At 25.4% G+C, this 14,179-nt stretch overlaps 1 protein-coding gene across 1 annotated transcript in view; it reads right to left on the reverse strand.

Annotated features, from left to right (window-relative positions):
• Positions 1 to 8,543: 8,543 nt before the first annotated feature.
• LOC105618718 (very long-chain-fatty-acid--CoA ligase bubblegum-like) overlaps positions 8,544 to 14,179 on the reverse strand; it is a 6,436-nt gene continuing 800 nt past the window's right edge. The window contains exons 2-12 of the mRNA XM_012200248.1: positions 13,300 to 13,351; positions 12,755 to 12,962; positions 12,371 to 12,505; positions 11,999 to 12,194; positions 11,822 to 11,923; positions 11,577 to 11,723; positions 10,222 to 10,697; positions 9,914 to 10,128; positions 9,246 to 9,397; positions 9,050 to 9,175; positions 8,544 to 8,738 (exon numbers count right to left, since the gene is read on the reverse strand). Of these exons, the coding sequence (XP_012055638.1) occupies positions 8,544 to 8,738; positions 9,050 to 9,175; positions 9,246 to 9,397; positions 9,914 to 10,128; positions 10,222 to 10,697; positions 11,577 to 11,723; positions 11,822 to 11,923; positions 11,999 to 12,194; positions 12,371 to 12,505; positions 12,755 to 12,962; positions 13,300 to 13,351 (2,004 nt within the window). The remainder of the gene's footprint in view (positions 8,739 to 9,049; positions 9,176 to 9,245; positions 9,398 to 9,913; positions 10,129 to 10,221; positions 10,698 to 11,576; positions 11,724 to 11,821; positions 11,924 to 11,998; positions 12,195 to 12,370; positions 12,506 to 12,754; positions 12,963 to 13,299; positions 13,352 to 14,179) is intronic.

The raw sequence follows: 14,179 nt of genomic DNA on the forward strand, positions 1-14,179 counted from the left end.
AATTTAAAATTGTGCGTTTTAACACTGAAAAAGGCTTTGTAAACTGAAACGTTTGTTGATTATATTAATTTAAAATTAATTTATTTATAGCTCAAAATAAACCATAGTATTGTGTTAATTTTTAAGAAAATATACGAGCATTTTTTACTCTATTTTAAATTACTAATTATTATAGTCATAAATTTAGAAACTGGTTATAAGTTTAAGATTGACATAAGATAGTTGATAGTAAATTACTTTTTATTCATTTAAAAAATTATTTTATGTTATAATCATTCCTCTCTCTCTTTCTCTTTTTGGATCATTGTTATAACAAATTCCCTGGGAGTACATAAGTATCAAAGTATAGCTTTTAGAAAAAAACATGTTTAAATACTTTGAACATTTTTTTTACTCAGTCGAGTAATTTTTCTTAAAATTTTTTTAGTATTATATGAACTAAAGAATACGATTAATATACGAACTTTTAAAGATGTACTCGCGCTAACGCTCTAACATTGACAATAACTCGAAAATTTAATAATTTGGTTTTATTTATTATCTGAAGACATATGTAAAACCTAAAGTCAATTTTTTTCTAATTCACGAGTTATCCAATTTAATTTGCAATTTAATGAGTTCTTATGGAGTATCCCTGATAAAAATTAGTAACTCGCTGAAATCGTTGAAAATTGCTTAAATTTATATCAGTTGACCCATTTTAGTATAATTCATATTGAAATGGATTAATTGATACAGATTTTAGATAACGATTTTCAGCGATTTCAGCGATTTATTTCCATCGAACAACAGCATATTCCCACTTATATTAACAAAATTACAAAGAAGCAATATTGCCAATATTCTGAAATTTTGTTTGTGAGTAAATAAAATACTGAGCAACGTTTCTAAAAAAAAATTCATATCGATTTATTAACCCCTTCAAGATATTGATAATAAAGCAATACATATAAAATTCCAAATGGACCTAACACTTCGATTGCTTCAAATGTGGCAACAGTATCAATAGTACAAAGGTTAGTTTACATATCTTTTTGATTTTTAAGTATGTCATGTGATGTCTGATAAATGTTATTAATATGCACGTCTTTCGTTTTATACAGTTGATTTCAAGGAAAATTCACGTCCAAAAGTTTTTTATCAATGATTACAAAAATACAAATATATTCATCTATAATGCCAAATATCACATTAACTGATTTTATACACGATATGGCGCATATTTTAACTTACAAAAGTATAGAATTTAATCAATTTCAAAATGGAGTAACTTTTATCTAGCACTGTATAACCAGAACATTCTTAATAATCAAACTAATGAAAGGAAAAGATCAAATAAAAGTCGTGCGCAGTACTTCGTGCGTAAAATTTTTACAGTATAATACATAAAAAAAAAGAGAATTATACATATTATGTTAAAAATGTTTACATGTTTTGATTTCTTTCAAACCATTCTTTAACGTAGATAAATTAGAACAAAAATAGACTGTGGAGTAGTAAATAACTTCTTATATTAATACTTGGTGCTGATAAGTCATTTCATAAAGAAAAGAAAAGAGCATCGTTCTTTTCCCTATAAATTAACTCATTATTATCAAATTGATATGCGAGGTTATTAACTACTCTATCTGCTTTAACTATTAATTAACTAATTAACTAATCTGCTTCTGTTCTAATTCAATTACATTCTGAAGGAGGCTGAGAAGAAGCCAAAACATGTGAACATTTTTAAATAAACAAATGATAAACAGGCAATTGGGAATTGGCACTGTAGACGGTGTGCAGTTTTGCTTTGAAAAAACTTTATCTCAAATAATAAAAAAATAACTAGTTTCGGTTAATCTGTTAGCATTTTTCAGCAAAAATTATTACAATAGATTGATCCATTAGTTGCAATCCAAACTAAAAATAATTATAGTAGACTGATATCTGGTTGCAATCATTGTAAAGCGGTAACTATTCATGCATTATAGAGCAATCTCTTCAATTGAAATGCTGAATGGTAGTGAATGACTAAGAATCCCAAAAGGAATGATGTAATGGATAATTATAATCGTTATAAATTATAATTGTTATAAATTATTTCAATCATAAATTAATAATTAAAGTACAATAAAAGACAATAAATAAAAACATATGAAAGTCAAGAAAAGATGTTCCACATAACTATCAAAGTACATAAATAATTTAAAATGAGAAACGATTAGTTCGATGCAAATAAACCGACGGCAATGTTATCATACTGCGCATCATGCAGACGTAGTAGTAAATTAAATTACTTAAGTATTACATTTTCATTGAACTAGTTTATTGCAATCTCAACAAAGATAAGTTTGTTCTATAAATGTATTGATATCTGCTTACAGATATAATTTTTTTGTTGAATCAATTTTCTTAATTATATTGAACTCGTAATAAACTAATATAGCTTTACTAAATTAACGAATCTATTTTTTTCTATGAACCATTCAGAAGTTATTTAGATAACTCAGAACTTTTGGGGAAAAAAATTATGCTAAAATCTCATTGAAAATTATTATTTTAGCAAAATCGCTGAAAATTTGGTGAAATTTTACTGAAAGTGAATGTTTTAGTCAACACTGAAAAATCGCCAAAATTGAACTGAAATTTCTCTGAAATGCTAAAATTTTGCTGAAATTTCTTTAAAAAGTGTTTCAAAACGTGGAATAATTTCAGAGAAATATTACTGTATTTACACAGAATTATTTCTGCACTAATGATCTAGCTTGACTGTTAGAGCTTTTATTTCTGATATGTTATGTAAAATCATATTATATACGGTTTATAAGACACTTTATATTGTAAAAGAAAAATATAAATCTTGAAGCTCAAAAAGTTATTAGCACTGTCAAATAAGCTATAAATTATTTAAATATTATGTACTAAACATAGTTAAAATAAGCTAATAGTAGATTTATTGATTTATATAATATTAAAATTAAAAATGAACTAAAATTAAATAGCTTCGCAGAGATATCAAGAGGCTAATTAATGCAAAAAATTCCGTTTTAGATATTCAATATGATATTCCATATTTCTATTGAATTGAAGGAAAAATTCTGCAGTATTTTGTTAGATCAAAATTATAATATCTTCGTTAAAAATGATTAAAATTTAAATTTAAAAAGAATTTTAAAGCTTGAAATCTCTACTTCCGAATAATTATATTTTTTGAATTTATTTTTGTTATTTTTATATATGAAAAATTACGAGCTGAAAAAAAGGGAAATTTTTCTTCTAACTTTGTGGGTCTATCACGTGCCAAAAAAAAATTTGCGAAAATTTTCGATTATCTATATCGTAAAAATTTCTTACAAAATCGTTTATTAAAAACGAATTTTTATGATTTTTTTGTTCTTGAATTATTCACAAGTTAAAGTAAAAAGAGTATTCTGACTTTGATTGCTCATAACTCCATTAAAAATCATCATACTGCAATTAAAAAAACAGATTCTTAAAGCAGAAACATTACTCTGTTAAATAGTATCATATTAATTTTTTTAAATGTAAAATATATGGAAATTTGAGTTAAAAATGTGTATTACTATTCTTATATGTATTACACAATGGAAAAAAAGGACAATAATATCACATTTTTAGCTCAAATGTATATATTCTATTTTTTTTAAATTGGGAATTATACCACTTGATAGAGCAACGTTCCTTTAAGAATCTGTTTTATTAATTACGATACAATAATTTTTAAGGAGTTATAAGCAATCAAAGTCAGAATGTTCTTCTATTTAATCCGCGTGTAACTTGGTAACAAAAAGTCGTAACATTTTTTAAACATAAACTTTTAGAAAAAACTTTAAGCTTTTATGTCAGATAGTTTCGCAGGAAATTTCACAACAAATATGTTTTGTATATAATTTTGAATTAACAAAATTTCGCAGCTTTTTCTTCAATTCAATATATTTAATTTATATATTGCAATAATGTTAATTAAATTTAAATTAGAAGCAATATGAGATATATATAAGGTGTAAGAAATGGATTATATATTGAATAAAAGAAGATAACATTATATATTGTTATACAATTAATTGAAAAATAATTGTTAGAAATTGAAATTGGTTGCCCTAATACTTGTTATTTATAAAATTTTCATTTGTTATAAAAAATGAAAATTTCAAGAGAATTATTTCAAATTGCTATATTTATTAACTGATTACTTATCTTTATAACCAATTAGAAAATAAAAAGTATAAAATGTCGCTCCTATATCCTTTTTGATTAATATCTTGAAAAATATATAATCAAAAGAAGTTTTATTATTAGTGTTTTGAAAAGATCTCGATGTCAATTATAAGAATATTGAATAAAAAGTGGGGAATCTATTTAAAATCTAAATTTAAAATTAATTGAGAACTCCTTTGTACATTTATGATCAAATAAGTTTGATGCATTTATTGAAATCTTATTACTATTATATGAAACATTTTTTTTTTCAATGCATTATTTTCGAAATATTTTATCAATTCTATACTTTTTTCTCATTATGTGTGCTTGCGCGCGCGCGCGCATGTGTGTGAATGTGTGAATGTGTGTGTGCAACATAAACTGTAGATATTTATAATTAATATAATGAATTTTGAAAGCCTACGTAATATATAATCTTTTCTTTTATTCAATCTGTGTATCTCTAATATTGGTTTGTATTCACACAGAAAAGGTCTTAATTATATTTATAAAGAAAAAGTCTTAATTATATTTATGTCACTCTTGTATATATTCTCTCAATGTAACTACAGATATTCACTCTCATTCTATTCACTTTCTTATTTCTTGACGATTTAAAATTCTAAACAAATAATTCCTCTACGTTCTGTTCTGGATTATAAGCTGAATCACTTGAACTTTACTCGTATCGTACGATAGCTCTTATAATATACTGTTCAATGCATTGCTATTTCGATACGCGTTGCATATAAGCCATCTTCCCTTGTATTCTATAACTCGTTATCAAGAAATGGAAAATTCCCCTATAGCACAATGCTGACATGCAACATTGCCGCATATCGCATGTTGCAGTGATATTGCTGCAAATTTTGTGCGGTATGAGTTACTTTTTACGTTTTTACGTTACAATTACCGAGTAAAAAAAGAAACAAGTTACCGTTACTAGTTATCGATTTTTAAACTCGTTATAGTTACCGTTACTAGAGAAAGTAATTTTTCGTTACTTTTCCATTACTTTTAAAATCGATGACCGCCAATCACAGTGGATGGCGGGTCTAAGAGCTTTCTAGTTTCAAGCGCTATGCATTGTAAAAAATTTTTGTATAAAATTACAACTATTATAGTGGGTAATTTTGAGACTATAATAGTTGTGAACATCCACGCGTTTATAAATTTGCAATATGCAAATAAAAATAATTTCTTGGTTTGTAACTAAGCAGATTGTGGAAGTATAGGATAACTTCGGCAAATACGTCGCGCTGAGATTTATGCCGCAAGGTAGAAAAAATAGAAGGATAGGAAGATAATTTTTTTGCAACTCTGTTACATGTCTTTGCGTTATATTAGTATTGAATAATGATTTCAACTTCTTACTGTTAATATTAATAAAATTATTGTGAGTTGAATCGATTTATCATTGTAATAAGTAATGCCATCATAAATTACAATCAACATAAAATGATTACTATAGGACGTGTAAAAGACTTAGTGATTATTTCGTGATATATACGTGTAGTGGAATAGTAAAACATGTTGTATAGCAAAATACAAGTGCTTTGCTTTCGTATTCTTTGTTTAGTTTGTCTTGTATATCCAACCTGTTTGGAATTTTTAGTGATTTATGCCCCAAAACATACAAAGAGTGCGCAGATTGAATTCAGTGCATTAAATGCAATAAATGCATTATATGAAATATATATCTCATGTCATAACACTTGTAATATATAGAAAGATTGTAATTATTACTTATATATATATTTATCATTTTTATTTCTTAATAAACTTTATAAACACATTTTATAAGTTATTGTGTCATTATACGTCTTATTTATTCGTAAATTTTTTATGAGTCACACATAATCCTCATCCCCTAAGAGTAGCCATATATTCTATCCTTATATACGGCAAAAATGCAAGGGTTTAAAAAGTTTATTTTTTAATATGAAAAATAAATATTTCGGATTTCTAATATTTTTTTTCATAGTAATAGACAGTATAAAGTTTTTACTGATATGATAATTCATTTACTATAAACATACCATAAATAATAATATTCTTCCATAGGTGCATTCTATATAAAGATTATGCGTTTCATGGGTTTCCTCCGTGTCCACATCCATTCTTGGAATGCTAATGTTTCGTGAATCTGAAGGAAACCCGCGAAACGCATAAACACTTTATATAGTAAATAATACTTAATAAATTAAGTTTTTGATAGGTGCAGCGTATATACCGGAGTTATTTTAATTACAATGTGTATGTAGTTACAAAGAATGAATATGACAATACATTTCGCATTATATATTATTATACATTTAACAGCAATACACGAAAAATTACTGTAATATTATTAAAATTCGGATAATTACATTCGGAAAATATTCAAAATATCCTGTTTACATAATTTTCCATATAAAATAAGGTATATTTATACAATAAAAGCTAATTTACATAATTTTTGTGGAATTACATAATTTCTGTAAAATTTCATGATTTTTTATATTTACAGGATTAATCATGTAATTTTTACTATTATATGTGTAAATTTACGAAATTTTTTTTACAGTGTGAATGGCTTGTGTCGTATCGTGTCGAATTGTGTGAAAGTAACTGTAAAATTCCGTTATCAAAAATAGTTATATAATATAAATATTATATAAATTACCGTTATCAAAAAAATGTAACTTTATTATCATTAGAGTTATCAAAGAAAAAGGTAACGCAAAGTAAAACGCAGTAAAGTTATTAAAAAAGTAACTTGTAATTGTAACTTTGTTACTTTGTAAATACTTTCATTCTCTGCTCGTTATCTGCTCATAATGACAGATATTTTATATAGTAAAAAAGCTTATGAACATATAACGATTGCACAACGAATTATAGAATAGGGATTGGTATGCTATTAATGCGAAATATATGTCTTAGCTGTAATAAAATCAAATTAGCCCATTCTTCTAATAACTGTATCATAAAAATGTTATTATGATTAAATTAAACCACATTAAGTTCATAGTAAATGTTATATTTTCAATAATTTTAAATTTTTGTGAATGTTTGTTTACAGAGTATGTATATTGTTTAATTGCACGCTATTAATTTTTACAACTCATTATTATTGTTTTTTTTTGCTCGATCGATTTAATTTTTTTCTTTTTGTATAACTATATAAAATATAATACAAATTAAAATGATATGAATTTTTAATTTAAAATGATTTATAACAGATATAATAATTTATCCGAATTTTAATTTGTAAATATCATTGCAAATAGGAAATATGCAATAATTGCGAATATCCATATAAATAAAGACTAATAAAATAATATATTTGCTGTTATATGTCATACATCAAATTCATTTCTAACTTATTAATCTTTGGTATTTATTTAACTGCGCTTGTCTTAGCGTTGAGACATTTTTTTCTCAGATAGCTACTAACATCGAATAGAAAATTTATGTGTTTCAAAGTAACAATGACTTACGAAACTGATTAAATGTAGTATATTACACAATAATTATTTTTATTTAGAATTGATTAAAAAAAAGCAATTAATAAAAACTACTTCCATAAGTTTCAATATCAATATAACGCACACACACACACACACACACACACACACACACACACACACACACACACACACACACACACACACACACACACACACACACACATACACATATACACATATATAAAAATAAATACCTATGTTTAATGATTTATCTGTTATCTATCTGTTATTTTGTTTAATAATGTTAATTCTTAGAATGTCTTGATGTCTTACTTAGTAATCTTTTATTGATAAGTGTAATAACATTATTATTGTCTTGATTATGATTTTCTTGTAATATGTTCTTAAAAAAATTAATATGTTACTCATTTTCCGCTAAATATCCAATCACACATTAACACGATACATAATTTATACATCTCGGAACTTCAATTAAACATTAGCCAAAAAACAAATTTATTAACATTTTTCTTATTTTCTTATTTCCTTTAATCATCTGACTTAAACATGCATTAAAATATTCAAATATTTCGCTAAAATATTCGATGTTTTGCTTAAAATATTCGATATTAAGGTACTGGTATAAAAGCGATATAAGATTCTTTAGTAATACACATACCTCATTATGACGATATCAAACAAATATTAATTAACAGTAACATAAAATTAATGTTATAAATTCAAATTTAACGATATAATTGCTACGTACTAATTGTGTTATATTATTATTCATTATTTTTAATTCATTATTTATTAATTAAGTATGAAATTGTAATATCAATATAAAATATTATTGTTAGTCGGAGTTTACTAGGTAGCGTGGATAGTTTATTCATACATTTTATCTATTAAATCAGCATACATTTTCTGAACTACATTCTTTTTAAGCTTTAACGTGGGTCCCAATTCGCCAGTTGGAATCGAAAAATCACAAGGAAGAATTTCGAATTTTTGTATTTTTTGAGCATTACTTATGGCTTGCATATTTGCTCTCTTAATTGCCTTATCGATTTCTTCATATATCTAAAAGAGCAAGAAACATTTTGTAATATTTAAACATCCCAAACCAAACAAATAAATTTGAATGCTGTCGTACTATTGTTTGTATTAAAATAACTAATAGCACAATATTGACCTAATATTAATTCAACATTGTCTCAATACGTTTTAATACATCAATATTTATAATAACTAATAAATCACCAGTAATTATTACTACAAAAGTTGTTTATTCATATTTGTTTGCGTTCATTTGCTCGATTCAGTCTTAAAAAATAAATATTTTTTTATTACACAATGTTAAATAATGCTATGAGTCTCTTTGAAAAACTTACTGCTGCATCACGAGACCTTATGACTTCTGTAACCGTTTTGGCACTACTACCAATAGATTGTGCCCATTTTAATACGTCTGGCGTCAGCGTATCTAACGGCGTACCAGTTTCTTCATTTATATTACTCTGAAAAAAAAACGTATTATTTGGACATTTATAGTTTTAAATTTATATCTTTTATTTTCTTGCATTGTACCTTAAGCGTGACAAGGACTGTTAAATATTTCCTTTTATCTCCAACTGCCATAACATTACTTAAATATGGTAATTCAGATAATATCGATTGTTCTATATTATATGGTGCCACATTTTCTCCTCCACTTGTGATTATAAGTTCTTTTATTCTACCTGCGAATATACACAATATTATATATCGTACTCTCATAACATGAATGTGATTATTTTTAACAATACTCTGATGAAAATTTTGCTCAAAATTTTTTATATAATTTTTTTGAAAATTGTTGTATAAAAATATTTCAGAATCTTTGAATGATTTTATAACTTTGTTTAAATGTTTTAAATTTTTTACACAAGCTGGAACATTTTTAAGAAATGTCGAGAAAGACTTTATTTCAGAGTCTACGTGTGAGAATTTTAAAATATTCTCAGATTTCTAAGATTCCTATTTTGTAATTTCTGATAAAATCTTATAAAATCTTGTTAAAGATAAATAAAAAGAAATCTCAGAAATCTTAGAATATTTCAAAATTCATATGTACAAAAAATTCTGAAAAAAGATACATTTTTCTTAGTTCTAAAAAATAGTTTCTAAAAAATAGTCCAATATAAAAATTCTCAGAAAAATTTTTATCAAAATATTACATAATGATAAATGTTAATAGGCGTAAAACATATATTTACCAGTAATAGACAAATTTCCTTTTGAATCGAATTTACCAAGGTCACCACTATGTAACCAGCCGTTTTTATCTTTGGCTTCTTCGGTTTTTTCTGGTGCATTTAAATAACCCATAAATATATGTCGTCCACTCATACAAACCTCTCCCTCACCATGTTCATCTATATTATCTAATTTTGTATATACTCCAAATATAGGCCTTCCTACACCATACAGGCTATAAATAAATAAAAATAATGTCTATTGTATACAATATATTTTACAGGTAAATATTTTTGTAAAAATATAAAGAAAAGCAGATATAATTTACCTGTATTCTTTAAAATCGGTTAATGTATGAGGTCCACTACTTTCAGACATTCCATATACATCTAACACAGGTATGTCTAAACTTAAGAAATATTTTTTAATATCGATATTCAAGGGTGCTGCTGCTGTAACGAAGATATAACACTTGTTTAAACCCAATGCTGCCTTAACTTTGTCGAAAACAAGCCATTTTGCAAAGACGTAGCCCCAATGTTTGTAATCTATGCCATTTATTTTATTTGTGTAATAATGAAGGCCTTGTGCTTTTGCCCATTTAGCAATCCATGTTTTTATTACACCATTATTTTTCGCTTTTTCTTGCATCTTTTCATATATCTTTTCCCATACTCTAGGCACTCCTAAGAAAAAAGTCGGTTGTGCCACAAGTAATGTATTTATTAATGTACCCTTTAATGCACCTGGATCTGCAAAGTACACTGTGGTCGCTAACGTAATGTTTGCTATGATGTCAACTAACTAAAATGAATAAAAAACATGATTATAAATCAATTTTTTTCTATTGCAATAGATATTTAGATGTAAGGCAGGTTTGAGAAAGTTATTTAAAAAAAAATAACTTGTTGTCGTTACTCTTTATCCATTAGAAAAGTCTAAACTATCATTAGTTTTACTTTTGCTATTCAAAATGTATCAAATAGCTTTTTTGAAGTGGCATTCAATGTCGCTAATTGACGAATTTAATGGAGCTCTATAATAATTGTAATTAATTACAACATGGTAAAAAATAATATTTCTCTTTTTTAAAATTGGCTGTACACATTTATTTTAGAGCTTTTTTAATCTATTGTATAATTGTAATTTAACATAAATTACGTTTTTTTGTAACTGTAACTTATTTAACAGTTATTTCTATACAATTATTTTTATATTTTAAATTTATATTTTAAATTTATATTTCTCAACATATTGACTGACCAAAACGATGTTTAGAAAACAATCTGTAATTCTTGTAATTGAAATATATTTTTGTCTCTGATAGTTTATAAACAAATTTTTATATAAAAACATATGTATAATATATATGTATATAGTATAAACATATATAATGTATTATATATGAAATATCTACTTTCTAAGTAACTGTAACTAGCTATGTTTAGAAAGTAACTTTTTCAATCCTATAGTAATATTACCAAAATATTTTTACTTATAAGTCCCGTTTTCACAATATATGATTAGTAAAGATTAAAGATTATCATGGAATTCAACAACGAATTTTATTAATGACTCTCTTGATAATTTTTAGTCTTTAGGTAATCACATAGGTAATCACATTGTGAAAATGGGCCTGAAGACATCTAAATAAAATACATTATCCTATTTGAAATGTCTTACCTGTGCTGCAACATGAGATAATGGCAAGTAACTAACTATAACTTCTGATTTTTCTTTTACTTGTAACGTTGATATTACTGCCCGTACGCCGTGTAATACATTATCATGATTTAACATTACAGCTTTTGGATTTCCAACTGTTCCTGACTGAAAAAATTGCAAATAAGGAAATGTTATTATATTAAATATTATAGCAGATTAATTGTGATAAATTGTGATGATTAATTGTAATAAATTTAACGTACCGTATATACTAAAATGCAACATTCGTTTATTCCTATCGTCTTTAATACATATGATAATTTATCCTCCGATTCTGTTTTACCTATATTCAATAAATCATCCCACTGAAAAAATAAGTAATAAAATAAGTTGTATATACTAAATAAAAAGGTATTAGATAAACATAATAATAAATTTACACTCAAAATATTCTTTTCGCTAGGTTTGCCATTATATTGAACAATTGCTTTCAAGTAAGGCAAATTGTGTTTTATTTGCAAGATTTTTTGCAATTGTTTCTCATCTTCAACGACTATTATATTTGCCCTGCTGTATTCAGCACAATATTGGCACGCCTCTGGAGAATTTGTGGTATAAATCCCTGTAGCCAATCCACTAAAAAAGAACGATGATCTATTTATCTAAAAATCGGAAAAATAAAAACATACGTTGTTGAAACGTTATATCTTTTTTTATTATTATATCGCTATATAAATAAATTGTAAATTGTGTAAAAGTACACGTAAATTATATGATGCTCATTTAGACATAAAACGATTAAGCTTTTTTACCCAGCATATATAGTCGCAAGTTCAGTAATGAACCATTCTGGACTGTTGAATCCTATTATGCAAACGCTATGATATCGCTCCAAACCTAGTTTCAGAAATGCTTTTGCGACGGTTCTAACAATAGACTCGTATTCTCTATAATATAAATTAACAAAATTATATAAAGTTGATTATATCATATAACATTATAAGTTGCTAAATTCATTAAAACTACTATCAACCAGAAGAAAAGAGAGAACAAAGAGTTTATATAAAATAATATTTTTACAAAATCATAAGTAGAGAAATTAGTCTTATATATTATACTTATTGTATATATTTTACATATATTACTTATTGTGATAATGAAGAAAAATAAAAATCTTATATTTTTTTTATACATACTGAAAGGTATATGTGGTTCTTTTGCCGTCGGCATCAGGTATAGATACCAACGCTATATGATCAGGATAAAGTTTTGCTGTTCTAGTTAAAACTCCAGGGATTGATACGGGCACATATGAATTAAGTCCATTGCTATCTAATTTTATTCGTACTTTACCATCGACATTACTTGTAATATCTACGTCCGCAGGTAGCACCTGATCAGGTCCTAAAAATATGTAAACATAAATATTTTACTTTCTTATTTAAATAAAATAATAATTTAAAGAAAATAGCAATTTTTAAACATTGTTTAAAATTGCAATTTTAAACAAAATAACAATTTATAAGACTAAATTGTTTAATAGAATAGAAGAAAATGCATACTTTGCGGTGAGTAGAATATATAAATAATTTTCTACAAGTAGGATAAGAAATCATTACTTAGCAGTAATGATTTAACATTGTAACTGACAATAAATTGTAAAAGGAGATCGATAGATTTAATAAAAGAATTTAATTATTATTAAAGAAATTTTATTATAAAAATATTATAATGAAATTACCATCGAGACCAGTTTCACTAGCTGATGCATATCTGATCGATTGATTCATCTCCTGCAACAAGTTTCTCGGTTGTGTATTTTAAATATTAAAATACTATAACATAAATTTTAAGTGAGTTTTTAAAGTATGATTTATGTTATATGATTTATGGTAATACTAGTCGTCCATTTTATCAAGCAAAAAATATGATTTTTACAGAAATTATTAAAAAAAATAATATGCATATTAGATTTTTTAATTGACAGAAGCACTTTTTCTTGCTTGTTTACATAATTATTAACGCATACAAGATTCGAAGGAACTAAAATCACCTAATATGAATAATTTAACATATAGAAAGTAAAAATGTGTATTAAATAATTCATATATTATAACTTTATTAATATTGGAATTTTTTGCAATTCCAAACATCTATATTATCTCTGTGATTTATAATGTTACTGTGATATAATGAATCAAGCTATGAATTCTTTTACTGAATTCTTTTACGCACAATCTCAAATGAAAATCTCTAGAATATGTTATGAGAAACTTGTTGTGAAACTGTATTATTTTAATTAAAATTGTAAGACGTTAAATGTGCATGATAATAATGTAATTGTTAAATCTAATTATACAGTTATATTATAACAATAGATATGTACTGCATGTACTGCATGCAGTACGCAAAATAAACACTTCTGTGGTATATACATATAAAGCTAACATATAAAGCTAACATATTACGAATGACAAAAAAATAAATGATACTCAATTACAGAAAAATGATTGTTGATACTTACTTATTTAACGAAGTTATTATTTACTACATACATAGTATCAGCGCTTGATGAAAAAATTAATGGACGCAAAAAAAACGCGATAGATGAGATCTTAATT

Source organism: Atta cephalotes, assembly GCF_000143395.1.
Source record: "Atta cephalotes unplaced genomic scaffold scaffold00018, whole genome shotgun sequence".
Classification (NCBI taxonomy): domain Eukaryota; kingdom Metazoa; phylum Arthropoda; class Insecta; order Hymenoptera; family Formicidae; genus Atta; species Atta cephalotes.